Here is an 18,839-nt window from a genome sequence, read left to right as displayed (position 1 = left end):
TTCCTGGGATTTTCATTGCCCAGAAATAACTTCATTAGCAAAAAGTCAAATTAATTTTTATCAGTGAGATATGCCAATGTCTGCACTGTGCACTCGTTAAGAGATGCGCAGTTTTATCATTGTATATAAACTATTATCCCTCCCCCCCAAAAAAAGAAGTGATAAGAACTTTCTGTCTTTCATTTAAGGAAAAGGCATGACCACTGTCCTAACATCACTCAGAGGTATATCTTGTCTTTCCTGCAGTGTGTTAGTAACTCAGTCATGCCCAGCTCTTTGAAACCCCATGAACTGCAGCCCACCAGGTTCCTCTATCCATGGGATTTTCCAGGCAAGGGTACTGGAGTGGTTTGCCATTTCCTTCTCCAGGGGATCTTCCTGAGTAGTTAAATGATTCACATCCTCTTTCACCTGATTTCCTTATGTTATTTACTTTTGTGAAGAGTCCATTGATGGCTTATTTAAGTGCATCCTACACATATGAAATGATGCACAACTGACTGACTTATTTGGGCATCAGTTTTACCATTTCATCATATTATTGCCCTATTCTAATTAAATGAATAACTCAGTACAGACTATGAATCAACTCCAGGTATAGAGTATACAAATCATCTAGTCAAGCTATGTGAAACTCTGTAAAGAACTAAAGATAAGTTTAGAAGGAATACTCCTTAGGAACCATTCAGAGTTCTGTCCCCTCCTTGTGCAGATTTTGTAGATTCCATAGCAAGGAGGACTTTTATTAACTGCCCTGTCTCATCTAACATTAGAAGATGTGAAATGTTGGATAACTTTGGAAAGTTAGCCAGTCCACACCTTTGGCTCTTCATGGGAGACTAGTTCATCCATAGTCTTATCACATTTCTAAAATAAGTCCTTGAGGTAGTATTGATAAACATGGATGAGCAGAAGCCATGGATAACCCACAAAATTTTGATTTGCATTTCATTTTGTAATGCATTAAATGTTTTTTGTTCAATATCTTCCTAATAAGAAAACTTATTTTCTATTCCTTGAACACCCATAGTAGTTGAGGAATGCAACCCAAGGAAAGCTAACATTTTTTAAATATATATATGGATAAATGAGCCAGAAATGATGAAAAAGAAGTTGTAGTTGCAATTAAGAAATGATTATTGATTATGGGAATTTTTAGAAAAGCTTATCTATTTATACTCAGCGTATTGGCTTTGCAAGGTAGCCATTTTTTAAAAAAGGTATCTACTATCTTACAACCACATATTTCTAATCATTTAAATGATGAACAATAACTATGACCTCAAGTTATAGACCTCAATAATAAACTTTTATTTACTTCAATTATGGAGTTTGAAGGTGTCCATTGTTGATCTTTTTTCTTTAATTACTGATGCAATGGGCATGAACTTGGGCAAGCTTCAGGAGACGGTGAGGGACAGAGAGGCCTGGAGTGCTGCAGTCCATAGGGTCACAAAGAGTCGGACACGACTAGGCAACGGAACAACGACAATTGTTGATCTTAAGCATATTTTTCTAGTGTAACTTTTGAAATATAATGAATGCTTTTCTAGGGTGGTGATTAAATAAATTTTCACAATCAAAACCTAATATTGTTCTATTCCCCGTGCTTTTTCCTCACAACAGAAACCAGGAATGGATCTGGCAGATACCTATATTATGTTTGTTCGGCAAAATCAAGACATTCTTCGAGAAAAGGTCAATGAGGAAATGTACATAGAAAAGTTGTTCGATGTAAGTAGCTACTCTTCCAGAGCCAGCTGGCATTGTAGATGTACTGCGAAGGGAAAAGTTGCATTTTGAGGCTGTGTCTGCAAATCACTTTTTCTTTCCTTTTTTTTCTTCTACACAGCTAATAGTTTATTGTTTTGTTTCTTAGACTGCTGACAGAAGTCTTAATAGATTTTTTTTCCTATACTTGAAATTGTCTCTATTAGAATGAGAATCTCAAAATCATTTGAAGGTTCATTTTAGCAAGCAAGATGATATCCAGTTTACCATTGTGTACAGCTTACATCAATTGCCTTTGCTGCAATCTGTAAACAGAATCATACTGTAATATATTCGGCCCCACTATAAAAGTTTTTCTTAAGTCAATATGATATTCTTCATGCAAACAAAGAAATAAGTCTCGGTAAAGCCAGATATCTGCCCCTGCACTGTTAGTGTGCCTTTTCATCTTGTTTTCCAGCACTAAGGTCTGCTAACAGCTAGAATGCTGCTCTGGTCTCATGGAGGTCTTCACAGAGGCATGGCAGCTCCTAGGAAGGGGAGGTTGTAGTTTTAGCTGCCTTGATCCACAAGTTTCATTAAGAGAGCAGTCCATTTCAATAACAATGTTGTCACTTATTTGTAATTAGGCAGCAGTCAGTTCAAAGGAAATGGTACTTTGCTGATGACATAACTTTGCATAATCCATTCCATTGCTGATTCTGACGTGTAATATTTGCTCTGAACTGTATTTATTTATGTACATCTTCTCTGCATTTTAGAAATGCTTTTCTGGCAGTTTCATTTAATTATGCAAGTTACTGCAAATGTTTTCACAACAGCAATTCACAGGCCTCGTGTGACACTTCAGCTGTGGCAGTTACAGGAGGTCTTGCCACGTCATCCTCTCCACCATGGTCTGTCATGTCAGTGTTTGCTGTTTGTCAGGTTGGGTGGTCACAATGAGCCTTCTCTTTCGTATTTTATGTTTCTAGCCTCTACCCGGGCTGTTTTACAATAAAAGTATCATCTGTTTTAATAAGCTAAGTGTTAATATGTGTGAAGAGAATGATTTCCGAAAAGCTTTGATGCCCTGCAGGGGTAGAAAAATTATCATCCATCCAGCTGGCTCTTTTACAAAATACTGAAACCGTATTAGCAACTTCTGCTTCCATTTGGTGTTGCTCTGAATTTACGAGCATATGTTTCACTTCCAAGTTCTCTTTTACTTTTTTTTGCTTATGTGGTAATTTTCAAAACTGTTGAACAGAAAAGAAGAGTTTGTGTTATTCCCATTATGTTTCTTCTTGGTATAGTGGAAGCACATTTTCTGTGTTGAAAAAATGGTAGAGTCATTCTACAAATAGCCCACTACGCATGTCTGTGTGTGTGTGTCTCTGTGTGTTACACATTTCTTAACATCTTCAATTTTTTGTCTTGGTGACCTTTTTACTACAGAACTCATCCTCAGTTTGTAACAGAGGTAGAATTTCTTTCTTCATGAAAATATTTCCCACTTCAACTCCCGTCCATTCACCAAACTTCTTTTGAGACTTTTGTATGGCAGCAGTTAACAAAGGGAGCTAACTAAAGTAGATGCCAAGAGGCCAACATTAAAATGATGTGCTTATTCTATTGTCGTGGCTGTAGGTGTATATTGCGCTTTCCTTCCAATGCCTAAGCATCAGACATGGCTTGGGTTTGCTTCTAAAAGGAACCCATAACCAAAAACCATTCTGTTTTGGTTGTGAAGCTTTTGTCATTTTGAATATCCCCAGTAGGACATTGGACTTGTTATTTGTAAAATAGTTACAGTGTCCTTAAACATTCTAATAATTTTAAGTTGCACACTTGTATTACTGTAATTAAAAACAAAAAAGTAGACTCTAATTCTATTGATATGTCATCAAGAATAACATAGATGAGGGGGTACTAAGAGCCCCTAATTAGCTAAGACTGAATTTGCCTCAATTACAGTTAGTAAATGAGAGGTTATCAAGTATGTGTTGAAAGGTAAAGTAGAATGTGTATCTTAAGCAACAAATCATTACCAAGAGACATTATATAATTATTGGAAATCCACTTGGCTGTAGCTTAAAATAATATTGTTAGGTGTCAAGAAGCAGTTGAAAATAATGACCCTATAAATACTGTTAGCAACCTGAGTCTATTACAGATAAAAGATTGAAAGGAACAATTTTATTCAGGCATCAGTGACAAACTTTTGCTATTCCAATTAAAGTGTTTCCTGAATAAGTAAGGGAATGGAGCCTCCCACCTTCAGATGCAAAGGAAAATGTGTACACACACGCACACACACAGCAGTGAGCCATTACATAGGGGTTTTAACCAACCCAGGTAAGAGTACAGGGGCTACAGAAAGAGAGCTTCATTCCTTATAAAGGATATGCTTTTTATCCAAAAGAAATTTGCTTCATTTAGAATATATACTAATATTTCTATATAAATCAATTATTCTACAAAGCACTGATCCTGCCTCCAATACCAATGCTTTAAAAAAGAAATCAGGTGTTTTACTAAAGAATCTTTTTCTGCGTGATGCCCCATGCATGGAAAAGACTGCTGAAAATTCTGTGAAACTTGTCCTAAGAGTAATAATAAATTACTCATGGTGTTCCTGGTCTTAAAATCTTTTTGATTAATGAAGCATCTTAATAGTTCCTAATTTGAAGGGAGATATGTGCTCAGTCGTGTCTGACTCTTTGCAACCCTATGGACTGTAGCCTTCCAGGCTCTTCTGTCCATGGGATTTCCCAGGCAAGAATACTGGAGTGGGTGGCCATTCCCTTCTCCGGGGGAATATTCCTGACTAGGGGCTCAAACCTCTTGTGTCTCCTGCATTGGGTGACAGGTTCTTTACCACTGGCGCCACCTGGGAAGCCTGATAATAGTTCCTAATATTTCTGACTAAATACCTTAGGGTTCTGTTTAAATAATTGTACCACTGACTAAGGTCCAAAAAGATGGGCACTGCCCTAGATTTGTGTCCATTGTTTTGGGGCTGTACCATGAAGGAGAATGGTACCTCCTGTCATTGTCCATGAGCAGCCCACACAGCCATACGCCATCACCCTTCTTTCTGAGCATCCTACATTGCTGTGATTATTGTTTTAGCTTCTATGGAAGTTTTTTTGGTTTCTTCAATGTGTGAAAGAGGGAGGTGACTAAAATATATATTATCTAAAAGGCCATAAATAGGATAATCTTAGACTTTTAGGTCAAATCTTGAAGTATTAAAACTAAAGTATCATTTGAAGATCATGATTAATATCAGAACAGATATCAAGACATTCTGCTTTGCTCCACAAGTTAAACTTATAAAACACTTTCTGTTTTAAACAGAAATAACTTCAGAAAAATGTTCAGTAAATGATGGCAGATACCATATTTAACAGAAGGTACTGGGTTTGACTAAGGCATTAGGTTGGCCAAAAAGTTGTTCAGTTAGTGAATGCATTGTTCAGTAAAATTCATCGTGAAAATGAAAAAATATGACTTTTATTGTTACTTAAAACCGAACAAACTTTTTGGCCAACCCAATAGATTCCTAATTTTTTCAGTGTCAAAATTATACCTGTGGCCTTACCTGTCATCACTGCTATTCCTAGGGCACCTCCATGTACCAAGAAAGGTGCTAGGTTCTTGACCTGTATCATCTCTAACCTGGGTAGATGCTTGCATGCGTGCCAAGTCGCTTCAGTCAGGTTCTACTCTTTGTGACCCTATTACTGTAGCCCACCAGGCCCCTCTGTCCATGGAATTCTTCTGACAAGAATACTGGAGTGGGTTGCCATTTCCTTCTCCATGGGATCTTCCCAACCCAGGGATTGAACCTGTGTCTCTTTTGTCTCCTGCATTGCAAGTGAGTTCTTTTACCACTAGTGCCACCTGGGAAGCCATGTGGGTAGATGCTGCCACCCCCATTCTAGCCTTATTTTCAGGTTAAGAAATGTCCCATCCAGAGATGATAAAAGACTTGTTACATACTAAATCAGACTTTGAAATTGTGTCACTCTAGTTTCAAAGTCCATCTTATGCCTACCATACTTCCAACTCAGTGGACATGAGTTTGAGCAAGCTCTGGGAGATGGTGAAGGACGGGGAAGCCTGAAGTGCTACAGTCCATGGGGCGCAAAGAGTCAGACATGACTGAGTGACTGAACAACAGCTTCAGATTTACAGAATTTGAAATGATAAAACAGTGTTTGGAGGAAGAGGACTGGACCAGGAATCTAGAAACCTGAGTTCTAGCCATAGTTCTGCCATTGACTGGATAAGTGCACTTCAAGAAGTTCTGTCACCTGTCTGAAACTCAGTATAGATAGCACATGTAAACCAAAGAAGTTGGTCTAGAACTCCAGATGGTTTCTGAAATCCCCTCCAGATTTTAAATAGTTTTAATTTCAGCAGTGGTGACAAAAGTTACTGGGTTGCTTGCATGCCAAGTCTTGTACCCCGGAGTAGCAGACAGTTCTAAAGTGTTTTTGTGATGGCCAGGTGAAAGCAAGAAGCAGTAGCAGTTACAGTAGATAAGTAGAAAAGAGATTCTACATAAGGAATGTCATTTGATATTCTATACAGCTACCACCATGGTTCTGAATCCTACAGGTAGAAAAATAGTTGGAACCCGTATATTCTATATTCATGTTAAGTCTTTCAGAATGACCAGAATATCTTAAATAGAGGCTGTCTTTGCTTGTCAAGTGATACACATACTGAAATCTATATGTGAATATAATATTCCCGGAATTGCACAATATATTCTTGTAGCTTATATTGTACAACATGGGAAATAAAGCCAATATTTTATAGCATCTGTTGTTGTTCAGTCATTATGTCTGACTCTTGGTGACCCCATAGACAGCAGCAGCCAGGCTTCCCTGAATGTAGTATAACCTTTAAAAATTGTAAGTTACTACATGTACACCTGTAATATACAATATTGTGTGTGTTAAGTTGCTTCAGTCTTGTCTGACTCTTTGCGACCCTGTGGTGTGTAACCTGCCAGGCTACTCTGTCAATGGGATTCTCTAGGCAAGGATACTAGAGCGGACTGCCATGTTCTTCTCCAAGGGATCTTCCCAACCCAAGCACTGAACCCACATCTCTTATGTCTCCTCCATTGGCAGGAGAGTTCTTTGCCACTAGTGCCACCTGGGAAGCCTTAAAATAATATTACATAGCAACTATTTTGTTGTTTGGTCACTAAGTCATGTCCAACTCTGTGACCCCATGTACTGCAGCATGCCAGGCTTCCCTGTCCTTTGCTATCTCCTGGAATTTGCTCAGATTTATGTCCAGTGAGTCAAGATGCTGTCTAACCATCTCATCCTCTACCACCCCTTTCTTCTTTTGCCTTCAATCTTTCCCCGAATCAGGATCTTTTCCAATGACATCCATACATGACTACTGGAAAAAAACCATAGCTTTGACTATACTTTTGAAAAAGAAAATAATTAAACTTAGTGATTATCATTGTATTTTGAATTTAGCCAATGGGAAAAAAAAATCTCACATGTTAAATTTACCTTAAGACACATTAAAAAACTGTGTCTTATCTGAGTCAGTGAAATTTAAAGGAAGTTCTCTAGCAGAAGAGAATATGGATTTACCAGAAGAAGTTCTGCTTTAGAGGTAATCTCTCTTATCCCAACTTATAAAACATCATTGTCAGTAGCTGTTTAAAAAATGCTAGCAAATCAAAGCCATTTACAACTTGTCTGATTCCAATGTAAAACCATGGCAATGCTTTTCTTTTTTTGGAGAAGGGAATGGCAATCCACTCCAGAATTCTTGCCTTTAAAATCCCATGGATGGAGGAGCCTGGCAGGCTATAGTCCATAGGGTTGCAGAGAGTCAGATACAACTGAGCATGCAGCACAAGTCCCATTTTTAATGCCTCCTATGAGTTTTCTTCTCACGCTGTCAGGTTTCAGGAAACACAGAGCTTGCCCCAGGTACCCGTGGGTCAGCAGAGAGGCTGGACACTTTCCCAGAGAGCTTTGAGTCTCTGGGCTGAAAAGTCGTGAAGTTTCAGAAATCAAAACTGACGCTCACAGTAATTTTCACAAGAGCGCCCTCTGTGGTCACTTACAATGTCCAAGAATATCCCAAATGCTGAGGCTAGTAGAGGTCAACAGAAGTGCATCCCGTTGTCTGGGAGAGACACTAAACCTACCTAACTCTCTAAACGTTTGTGCCTTTACAAGGCATTGCCCATCTTGAGACCCTCTGAGACAATTTTGTTTTAGCTCTCATGTTGCTGAAGACACATCAGGGTGCAGTCTTTAATTGGTAAATCATGCAGATTAAGCATTCTCTTGTGTTATAAACTGATTAAATATTTAATTGTTGAGGAGTTTCATCTCAACGAGATTTTTTTTTTAATTGTGTTGTGATGTCTTCTAAAGTTAAAAGTAATCCTTTAAATGATAGTTAATCAGTGATATTCATCCACATAGTGCTTTGTAAAGGATTAATTTTCAGGACTTTCCTTGAAAAGGATTCTTTTTGGTAAAGAAACTCTAAGCATTTTAAGTAAAACTAACTTCAAAAATGTCAGTGAGTTTCATGGCCATTTTAAGATATGGTAAGAGGGGAAAAAAATGAAACTCTTGCAAGTGAATATGCTTTACAAAATAAAACTAATTTTGCACTTCTACCTCTTGTTTATCTCTGGACTCCAAAAAAAGAAAAGAGTTTCATGGCCATTTTAAGATATGGTAAGGGGGGAAAAAAATGAAACTCTTGCAAGTGAATATGCTTTTCAAAATAAAACTAATTTTGCACTTCTACCTCTTGTTTATCTCTGGACTCCCAAATAAAAAAACTGTGGACTCAGAGTTTTAGAGTTCTGTGTTTCACACCCATGCCCAATCTTTTTGATTCAAGAATTTATTCATCCTCAGTAAGATTGATGCTACTATTCTTATTTAAAAATTAAATTTATTTCATTGGTTTGCCAGAAATACTTGAAATCCACAAAACAGGAGTAAGAATGGCTGCTATTAATAGACAGTAGAATATATTAGAACTGACCATCTACTTTTTCAGTCATATTCCTTGAATGAATTTCTTTGTATGTGTAATCAGCCTCATTATAAACAAAAGCTGGAACCCAGTAAGACCCAGAGGGCTTCTTTGCCTTCTTGCATTTCTTATAATTCCATAATATGATAGATACATTTGCTCATATATGACTGTTGATTTTAAAATAACAGTTTTCCTCTTTTCAATGTTATTTCACTTTCAAGTGACAAACAAGTTGTTACATCCAAGGGTCCCCAACCTCAGGGATCTAGTGCCTGCTGATCTGAGGTGGAGCTGATGTGACAACAATGGAAATACAGGGTACAATAAATGTAATCTTCTTGAATCATTCCAAAACTGTACCCCCCTCCCTAGTCCATAGAAAAATTGTCTTCCACAAAACCAGTCCCTGGTGCCAAAAAGGCTGGGAACCACTAAATCAGTATAGATTCTGATTACAGAGTATTTTCTCTTCAATGTTGTCTCTATGTAAAAAGAAGTCAAATATAAAACATTAACTTGGACCCATCCATGATTTTCCTATCAACAATCAAAATCAAACGTTGCTCTCACTCTCATGTCCTAACCATTATTTTGCTTTTCCATCACTAGAAAAGATGAATGATGTAAGCTCAGTGATGTACTTGAGACTAAGATCATTTATTTCTACCCACTGTTATGTTTAATACCCTGGGGTCACCCTGTGCACTAAAGGTAGATCAGAAGCTTGACTGTTTCTTATCCATGTTCATAGGACTGGCATGTCGCCTCTCCTACATTTTAACAATTTCTTATTTAGCAGCTTTAATATACTGTTTTCCAGGGGGTGTTTTTTAATGTAATTATATGTATTTGTTCACACTTTATTTTATCCACAGTATTTGTACTCACATAGAAGTTGTTTGACCTTTTTTAAGACAGTTGTAGTCAACACTTGTTCTATATATGGTCATGTCTGCTTTAGTAAATGGCATACAAACCTTGCTCCTTAACTGCTTCCCCCCGCCAAGTTTATTTCTCTTCAAAACCTCTGCTCTCAAATTACAGCTGTCTCATTCATTTTAGTTAATCATCTTTATTTTAATATTGAGTTATCATTTGTAAGTGTAAGAATTTATGAAAGAATCTACTTTAGATGTACAGTGTGTGCCAGAATAACTTTGGCAAGTCCAGACGCGGCTCCTCACGGCCAAAGGCCCTCATTTGAATCTAAGCTGTTGGTGAATGAAGACCTAAGAAACCTGAGCTAAGCATGCCTAATTGCCTAAAAGAAACTCCACCAGAAAAAAAATGTATTGTAGCTGGTTGATCTTATTTCTTTGATAATTCAAAAGAATCTTCAAGAAATATGTGGACTTCTCCCTTAGATTCTTGAAATGTGATCACGGGACACAATTGTCATTTGGCACATGCCCAGAAATACACATCTTTGCATGAGGCACCTGGACATATGTGGCAGGTCTGGTAGAATCAGGCTAATTAACAACACAGGCTTAAACAGGCACCTCATCTGGCAGTGCAGTTAGTTGCCTGATGGTGCTCAGCAGGATCGGGTAGTGCTTTTTATTTTTCTATCCTAATGGTCTGCTGCCCACCTAATTTTGCCTTATTGTCAGTCACTACTTACCGCAGCTTGGGGCCCTCCCAGGAGGCTAAATTATTATCAAAGGATTAGGGAGATGTAGCCTTGCAGCTCTGACATTTCTGATTACTTGTCTATGCCAGAACACTAATTAGCTGTGACTAATTAAGAAAAATGTTCCTGCCATAGAAAACCATTTAAAAGAACTAAAAAGTAGAAAAGCAATTCAAAAGCTGAGCAGTGCTCAGATTTTGCTGATGCTCTTTAGATTTCCACCAGAGCCTTAACTCACCTTTAATTGTGCTCAGAATTTAAAAAAAAAAAAAAAAAAATCTCACTTGTGAACTGATCTGAGGTTTTTGCTTGAATAGGAGAAAAAAAAATTGGGGTTGATCACTTAAAATCACTTCACCATGGTAAAACTCTCTCTGATGAACCGAAGATGTCAAAACTTGCATTTTCCTCAAGAAATTTTTCTAAACATCGAATGCATAAATGTGTATTTGCTTTCATTCACCCAAGCCAGTGACAGTAACTTAATAGTCATGGAAGAAATCAGAATATTCCCCCTCCTGATTTTATCAAAGATAGTTGAAATAATTACAAGCAACATGTTGAGCAGTTCAAAAGTTATTTAGTATTGATTGCTTGCTGCTTTCACATGGATGATGGTCTGGAAACTCTTGCTTCTCCACACACAGCCTGGCTTTTCCTCGGTGGCTTTGCATACTTGCACTGCAGCTGGCTCCCAGTGACCTATTAATGAAACTACCCAGGGCTCCCCTGAGACCAGCCATCGCCATCAGTTGGCCAGTGTGATGTTTTCATAGAAATGGTGGCTACCATTCTCCTTCTCTTCAAACCCGACTTCATAAGCAAATGACACATGGCTTTAAAGCCATTTTCTGTGGTGGCTTGTTGATCTCCTCCTCCATCAAACACGTCCTCTGCAAGCCTCCCCTGCAGCCTCATCTACATGGTGGGTGCCATTCACAAGTGAGCACAGGAGTGGCAGCCAAAATGCCACCGTTGACTAAGTCCAACTAAAAACAAAGTCTGTGTCAGGAAGCAGCTGTTGTAGTAAACCAACATCATTGTGGCAAAACGGGGTGTTTGTTAAACTCATTGAAAGGAAACTCTATAAACAATTTTCACAGGTACTTACCTAAACTCCAGAGCCCTCAATTTCTTGATCTCAGCCCAGCCCTAAGTAAGACACCATCTAAATTTCACTCTCTTAAAATGGGCAAAATGTTTTATTTGAAATAAAGCAAGTTCTAATCCTTACCTCACCTAAATTCTTCATGCTGTTTTTTAAGCCCATTTCCCCTTTTCTTCTCAGTGGAGAACAAAAAGTAGGTAGCCAGCATCTCTAGGGAATAATCCTTCCTATATATGAAGACTGTTAGTAAGACACCTGTCATCCTTGTCTACTCCAGGATAAATAATCCCTATTTGCTCAACTTTTCATCATAGGCCCCTTTTCTAGCCCTTTAATCTTTTGGGGGGCTGTCCTTTGAATCTTCTCAAAATGCTCTGTGTCATGCTTAGGCTTTTAGAGTCAGGAATTCGTTATTGTGGTTCAGTCACTAAGTCTTGTCTGACTCTTTGCGACCGCATGGACTGCAGCACGCCAGGCTTCCCTGTCCTTCACCGTCTCCCAGAAGCTTACTCAAACTCATGTCCATCAAGTCGGTGATGTCATCAAACCATTGCATCTTCTGCCACCCCCTTCTCCTCTTGCCTTCAACCTTTCCCAGTAGCAGGGTCTTTTCAGATGAGTCAGTTCTTCTCATCAGGTGGCCAAATTATTGGAGCTTCAGCTTCAGCATCAGTCCTTCCAATGAATATTCAGGACTGATTTCCTTTAGAAGTGACTGGTTTGATCTCCTTGCAGTCCAGGGGACTCTCAAGAGTCTTCAACACACAGTTTAAAAACATCAGTTCTTTGGCTCTCAGCCTTCTTTATGGTCCAACTCTCACATCCATACATGACTACTGGAGAAACCATAGCTTTAACTAGACAGGCCTTTGTCAGCAAAGTGATATCTCTGCTTTTTAATACACTGTCTATGTTTGTCATAGCTTTTCTCCCAAGGAGCAAGTGTCTTAATTTCATGGCTACAGTCACCATCTGCAGTGATTTTGGAGCCCAACAAAATAAAGTCTGTTACTTTCCATTGTTTTCCCTTCTATTTGCCAGGAATAGGATGTAGTATTTGAATGTGGCTGTACACCTTCCTATTTATACATTCTCATGGAAAGTTTTCCCATACTTTTGCTCTACTGATCCTCATAAATTTGGCTCCATATACTCCACACATTTCTTGTTGACTTTCTCCTTAGTTCTGGCTTTCCTGGTGGCTCAGATGGTACAGTGTCTGCCTGCAACGTGGGAGACCTGGGTTCAATCCATGAGTCGGGAAGATCCTCTGGAGAAGGAAATGCAACCCACTCCAGTACTCTTGCCTAGAAAATCCCATGAACAGAGGAGCCTGGTAGCTTACGGTCCATGGGATCGCAAAGAGTCAGACACAACTGAGCGACTTCATTTTCCTTTCCTTTCTCCTTAGTTACTGCCTATATTATACACATAAAATATATGTTTATTAATGTCAAATTGTTCATTTCATGTTTTGGGTGCATAAGATCTAGAAAACAAATCCAGTTGATCTCTCAATTAGGATGTGTAAGAAATGGTGGTAAGTATTGAGACTGGAAGGTTAAGCATAGAGACTTCCCTGGTGGCCCAGTGGTTAAGACTCCACACTTGCAATGCAGATGACAAAGGTTCAGTCCTTGGTTAGGGAACTATTAATAAGATCCCACATGCTCCACAGCCAAAAAAATAAAAAAGGTCAGGCGTTGGTTTTGTCCCACATCTCTGAGTATCTCTGTCACAATGACTCGGTAGGATTCGAATTACAACTAGTATTTACTTTCTCGAAGCCACATACTGCTGCTAGAGGCTGAGAATACAATGTTAGGTAAGATAGACCAAGTTCCTGCTCTAATAAGGGAACTTACATTCTTATGGTCAAATGGGTCTTTTGGAAAAGTTAACTTCTACATTAAAATGTTTCACATTTTCACCTACTGAATAGACATTGTTGTTGTTTTTTTCAAATAGTATACCGTGGAGAATTAAAATTTAGAAAGCTTTCAAATAGGAGATAGTGATTATCTTTAACTTGTTTTTATTTCTCTCTGTTGCAAGTGGATGATTGGAAACCTGCCAGGATGTAGAGCTGATTCAACAGTTGTGCCTAGCTCTAGTGCTTACAATATCAAATGCCATGACGGTGCAACAAGGGCACGCTCTCCCTCTCTACCCTTCAGAGATTCTCTGCTGAAAACCCAGGCTTATGCCACCTCCCAGGAGGGCTCTTCATGTTCACTCAGACTCAAGTCTGAGTCACAGTGCCACAGCATGGCGGTTCTCTGCCTTTTTTATACACCTCTCACAAGACCAGCAAGCACTAAAGGCACCCAGGACATGTCCTTTAGTGGTGAAAACTCACGAGGCAGCCCTGACAGCACCACACTAGGTAGCCCCACAGCCTTTGATACCCTCCATGAACAGCTACTAATACCCCTGAGCATATGCCAGAAAGGTTGTCCGCTGCATGCATGAGAGACTCTGAAAAACCAGTCTGGAGCTGAGCACATCAACCTCTGAGCACATATAATGTTATCATATCCTTGTGTGTAAGAATGTATATGTTGTGTTGTTGTCTTTCAGTTGCTAAGTTGTGTCTGACTCTTTGCGATCCCATGAATTGCAGCACTCCAGACTTCCCTGTCCTTCACTATCTCCTGGAGTTTTCTCAAACTCATGTCCATTGAGTCAGTGATGCCATCCAACCATCTTATCCTCTTTCATCTCCTTCTCCTCCTGCCTTCAATCTTTCCCAGCAGCAGGGTCTTTTCCAATGAGTTGGCTCTTCATATCAGGTGGCCAAATTATTGGAGCTTCAGCATCAGTCCTTCCAGTGAAGTGTTGATTTCCTATATGTGGATACTCTCATATGTACCTAGGCATGGGGGGTTCATTAGTTTACAGTACTTTCTCCTTTACTTAGTTCATCTCCTACAATGAAATTAGACTGTCACATTTTCAGTTCTGTTTTAGTCGTGTGTTAAATTTCATTAGCCAATTGCAGTTGTTTACTTTTTGGTGATGCCTGCAACTTTAGCATTCATTAAATTATTTTGCTATTAATGAAATGTTTCATTCAAGTCAACAGTTCCTCTGGCTCTGATATTATCCTTTGTCTATTGAAAAGCTGCCCTGCCACTATTATATCTCCAAATATTTTAGAAGCATTCAGTCCCTCAAAAAATATGTAACACATGTTATGTGCTGGACATCCTGCTAAGGTCTAGAGATATTAATAAAAAGACTCGGTTTCTGCCTTATAGATACTCACATCCTGTTGAGGCAGATATAGAGCACGTTCTGCAGTATTTCTACAGACACATGTACAGAGATTTAAAGGCAGAAAATACGGGAGCTTCTAATTCTGCCTGGTAAGAGATAGTGTTGGCTTCATAGGAGAAATGATGGTTGAACGGAGTCGTCAATGTCATGAATCTGGCCAAAGAAATGTACGTGGGGATAAAAGTCCCAAGAGAGGGATTGACTTACCCAAAACTTGTAGGTATAGAGAAATCCAGTATCTACCAGAGCAGCAGATCACTCATTTCCTGTGAGAGTGCACCATGAGTCAGAGACAGAGGGATAACTGTTTATTTCAGTCCCTACAACACTCTGGAAAAGGACCTTTGGAATACTTTTTCCCTATTTTTTATAAGGAAACTGAAGCAAAAAGACTGGCTAACTGTTCATTCTCAGACTGAGGTTTTATCTCAAACTTGTACCATTCAATAGAAATTGCAGGAGTCTAATTTATTTTTATCCAGATCCTACATTATTGATTTAAATGCAATATTGACCAAACTTTTATGTATAGTACTCAAAGTGAGTCACTGAACCAAATGAACAGGTCTTATCCCCAAATAAATCATTCACACTCTATGTCTGCATCCCACACTAGTACACATACCCTTATAACTGGGTTGACCACTGTGTTCAGCCAAACCATTGATTAGTCAAAAGATTAGCCCAACCAGTATGCATTCCATCATTTGTCATTAAGTAGGGGAGAGGGAAACAACTGGTGATTTGAAATTTTCACTTTGTAATCCCTGGCCGTTTTAGCACAAGGAAGAGAACCGCAGAATAAATTTACAAAGGCACTTGGCTGCTTGATGATAATGAAGAATGAAGAATAGTATTGATTTTAATGCTCTTTGTGTAGTGTGAGGATAGATAGGCTAGTTAAGTAATATTACTTTCAGGATATTTTGGGAGAAAGGAAATTTGGGAGTTAATAAAATAGAGGTGAGTGGAAAAAAGCTTGTGCAACCCCCAGTTTCTGGAACTTACCCTATTATATAACTTACCCTATTTTATGATTGAAGAGGGTTGAATGCATCTGGAAGCATATTAGTTATTACATTCATGCATTTTAAAAAAGAATGGAAAAAAGTACTGAACTTCAAGAGTAGGAAAAATGTTTCATCATTCAACAAGCATTTATTAGGTACCAACTATATGCCAAACCTCCCATGTTTGCACTTCTTACACTTTCTCCTTCTTAACAGACACCATAGTGTTCATGAACTCTGCTTTGCAGTCTTCCTCATAAAACTAATAGAAGCTCATAGAGCTTCCCTGGTGGCTCAGAGGTTAAAGCGTCTGCCTGCAATGTGGGAGATCTGGGTTCGATCCCTGGGTCGGGAAGATCCCCTGGAGAAGGAAATGGCAACCCACTCCAGTATTCTTGCCTGGAGAATCCCATGGACAGAGGAGCCTGGTAGGCTACAGTCCACAGGGTCGCAAAGAGTCGGGCACGACTGAGTGACTTCACTTTCACTTTCATTGAACTAAAAAATGAAAATCGCCCTAAATGTGAGTTTATTGAACACAGAAGGGGAAAAAGCATGAGTCAAGTTCTTCTATGTTCTGTATTTAAAAAATAAGAAAACTGTACATATAGATCGAATCCCTTCATGAATGAACTAGGATCTTCTTTCCACATTGTTTTGTTGCAGTGAAAAAAGATTTTCTCAGCATTCCTAAGTTTTAGAGTATATGGCACTTTAAAAGCATTCGAGTATATGGAACTTAAGAAGAAAACATGTGGGAAATGCATAGCACAAGAGCCAGTTGGTTAGTTATCCTAACAGAGTCTGGTTCTTCAAAAAATTTATTATATTGTGTAATTACATTGTCAGGTGTACAAATACCTTTGGTAATGTAGATTACATTAACTTGTAAGAAAATGTGATGGACTTCTTTGGAACAATAAGCTTCTCCTATATTATTTCATAATCCTGCATCATAACCATGAAGGAATGATTACCAGGAATGATAGAGCTATTTTCTTAGTTGTCTGCTACAAATACCAAACTGTTCTGAAAAAAGCAGAGACCTCATTGATGAAACAGACTGTTTCGTAGAAGGAAATGGAATAACCTAGTAGTCATGAGCACAGACTTTGAAGCATAGATATAAGATGAATCTTAACCCTGCCACTTATATAAACTTAAATAAGTAAATTATTTAACCTAAACTCAGTTTTCTACCTCTGTGAGCTCAGTTTCCATGCAAAATGAAAATAAGAACCATCTCATCACGGTTGGTATAAGAATCAAATGAAAATTGAACTGATGCACTTGAACTTCCCATGGAGGCATTTAAAAAAAAAACACTGGATACTTTTATAGTCAGATTATTATTATATATTATATAATATAGGTAGCATTATTAATATAAAACATAGTAATAATACTTCAGAGTTCTTAATAAATTCCATTTATTCTTCTTTATACTTTATTGTTTCATTTTTGTAGAATATCTATTCTTCATTAAAAGGCCAAAATGAATAAATTTAAAACAAAATAACATCTAATAGAAACATCTATAATTCGAGAGTTGCATATTTGGATGAACAAAGCTATATTTAACCAGCATTTTAAAAAAAAGACAATTTGGCTTTTCCCTTCTGTTCATTTTTAGGGGAATCACAAGCTGCATTGCTTCTAATCACGCCCTTTCCTTTGATAGTTAAATCTAATCTCAAAGTATTTCTGGAGAGTATAAGAATCTTATTGTAAAGCTAGATTCATCTCAGCTGCCCTTCATATCCCAGATGAGAAAACCGAGGCATACAGAAAGCAAGAGGCTCAGTCAGGTAAATGGTAGCCTCACAGGACTTCCGTGTACTCAGCCCCCGAAGCTTCTGTGTTGATGACGTCCTTCTCTGGTGTGTTCACGACCAGCCCTCAGCAACTAAGTCCTCCTGCATGCCTCTGGGTCCAGCTGGTTGATAGATGTAGACTGGGTTGAACACTTCCTATATTCTAAACCTAATAGACTGGTTTCAGTTTTCCTTAAATAGAGCCCTTAATCCTATTCCAAACCAACAAAAAATCCACACTTTAGAACTCTCAAAATGCTTGTGCTTTGAGGATCTGTTTTGTGGAGCCAAATATAATTGTTTCTGGGGGATGCCTTGAATAGAGGGGGGAAGGATGGAATTATTACACCAAAAGTACATTTTAGTGTTAAGAAATGAGAAGGGAGTGACTACAAATTTAATTATGTCAAACAGATGTACTGTGGACCAAAGGAGCACTCCATATATAAAGAAGCATTTATATTTACTTTTTAATGTACTGGTGAAACTGTAAGGTATTCACTTTTCTAAATATTTTGTAGCCCTCTAAAGCCACAACATGATCTTAAAGGATGCTTTATATTTATCAGATTTTTCAAAACCTTCACCTTTTCAAAACTGTTATTTGTTCTTTTATTCAATTCATCTTAACATTTAAGAGGTACATACTTCCTCAGATGAGATTTTCTAGAACGCAGTGACTTGACTCTGATAAAAACAGACAGCTTCTCTTGAAATAAATGAAGAAATACATACATACTGTGGAAATTTAGCCATTCCATATCTGGGGGCACTAAAAAGTATTGGTTGTGGGTTGTTTTTTTTTTTTTTCTCTGTTGTTCACCTATTGAGACGAGACTAGCTGGAGAAGAATGAAAATATATCAACTAGTTGTACCAATTCATAATCAATAAAAAAGCTAAACACTTAAGCAGAAAATAGATCACAGATTTGTTCCCCAGCAAAGCACTTATTTTTACCCAGCCATCATCATCAGAAGCCGCATTATGACAAATGATTTGCTCGAAGCCGCCGTAATACATGGACCCTATGGGGTCCTGTGATTCAGATTTAGGAATATCAGCCCCAGAGGGTCTGAAGACATTGTGCATTAGTATGTATTGAGACCTCATTCCAGGTGGCAAGCGGCTGGACTTTCTTAAAAAGAAAAATATATAAAACTTCCAAAATAAAGGTAAGAGTGCTTATTTCCAAGCAAGAAGTGTTATATTGCATTGAATCCTCTTGCCTCC

At 38.3% G+C, this 18,839-nt stretch overlaps 1 protein-coding gene across 17 annotated transcripts in view; it reads left to right on the top strand.

Moving 5' to 3' along the window:
• Positions 1-18,839, top strand: part of CADPS2 (calcium dependent secretion activator 2) — a 591,939-nt gene that overhangs the window by 562,444 nt on the left and 10,656 nt on the right. For 14 of the 17 annotated variants that reach the window (XM_045166445.1, XM_045166444.1, XM_045166437.1 and 11 more), the window contains one exon: positions 1,627-1,734. In XM_045166445.1, coding sequence (XP_045022380.1) covers positions 1,627-1,734 — 108 coding nt within the window. Of the gene's footprint in view, positions 1-1,626; positions 1,735-2,492; positions 2,758-18,839 lie in introns of those variants that run through there. The other 3 variants (XM_045166448.1, XM_045166447.1, XM_045166446.1) reach the window with 2 other exon arrangements.

Source organism: Bubalus bubalis, chromosome 8 (assembly GCF_019923935.1).
Source record: "Bubalus bubalis isolate 160015118507 breed Murrah chromosome 8, NDDB_SH_1, whole genome shotgun sequence".
Lineage (NCBI taxonomy): Eukaryota > Metazoa > Chordata > Mammalia > Artiodactyla > Bovidae > Bubalus > Bubalus bubalis.
The sequence above is the reverse complement of the archived record's forward strand: the minus strand, read 5'-3'. Positions and strand labels throughout refer to the sequence as shown.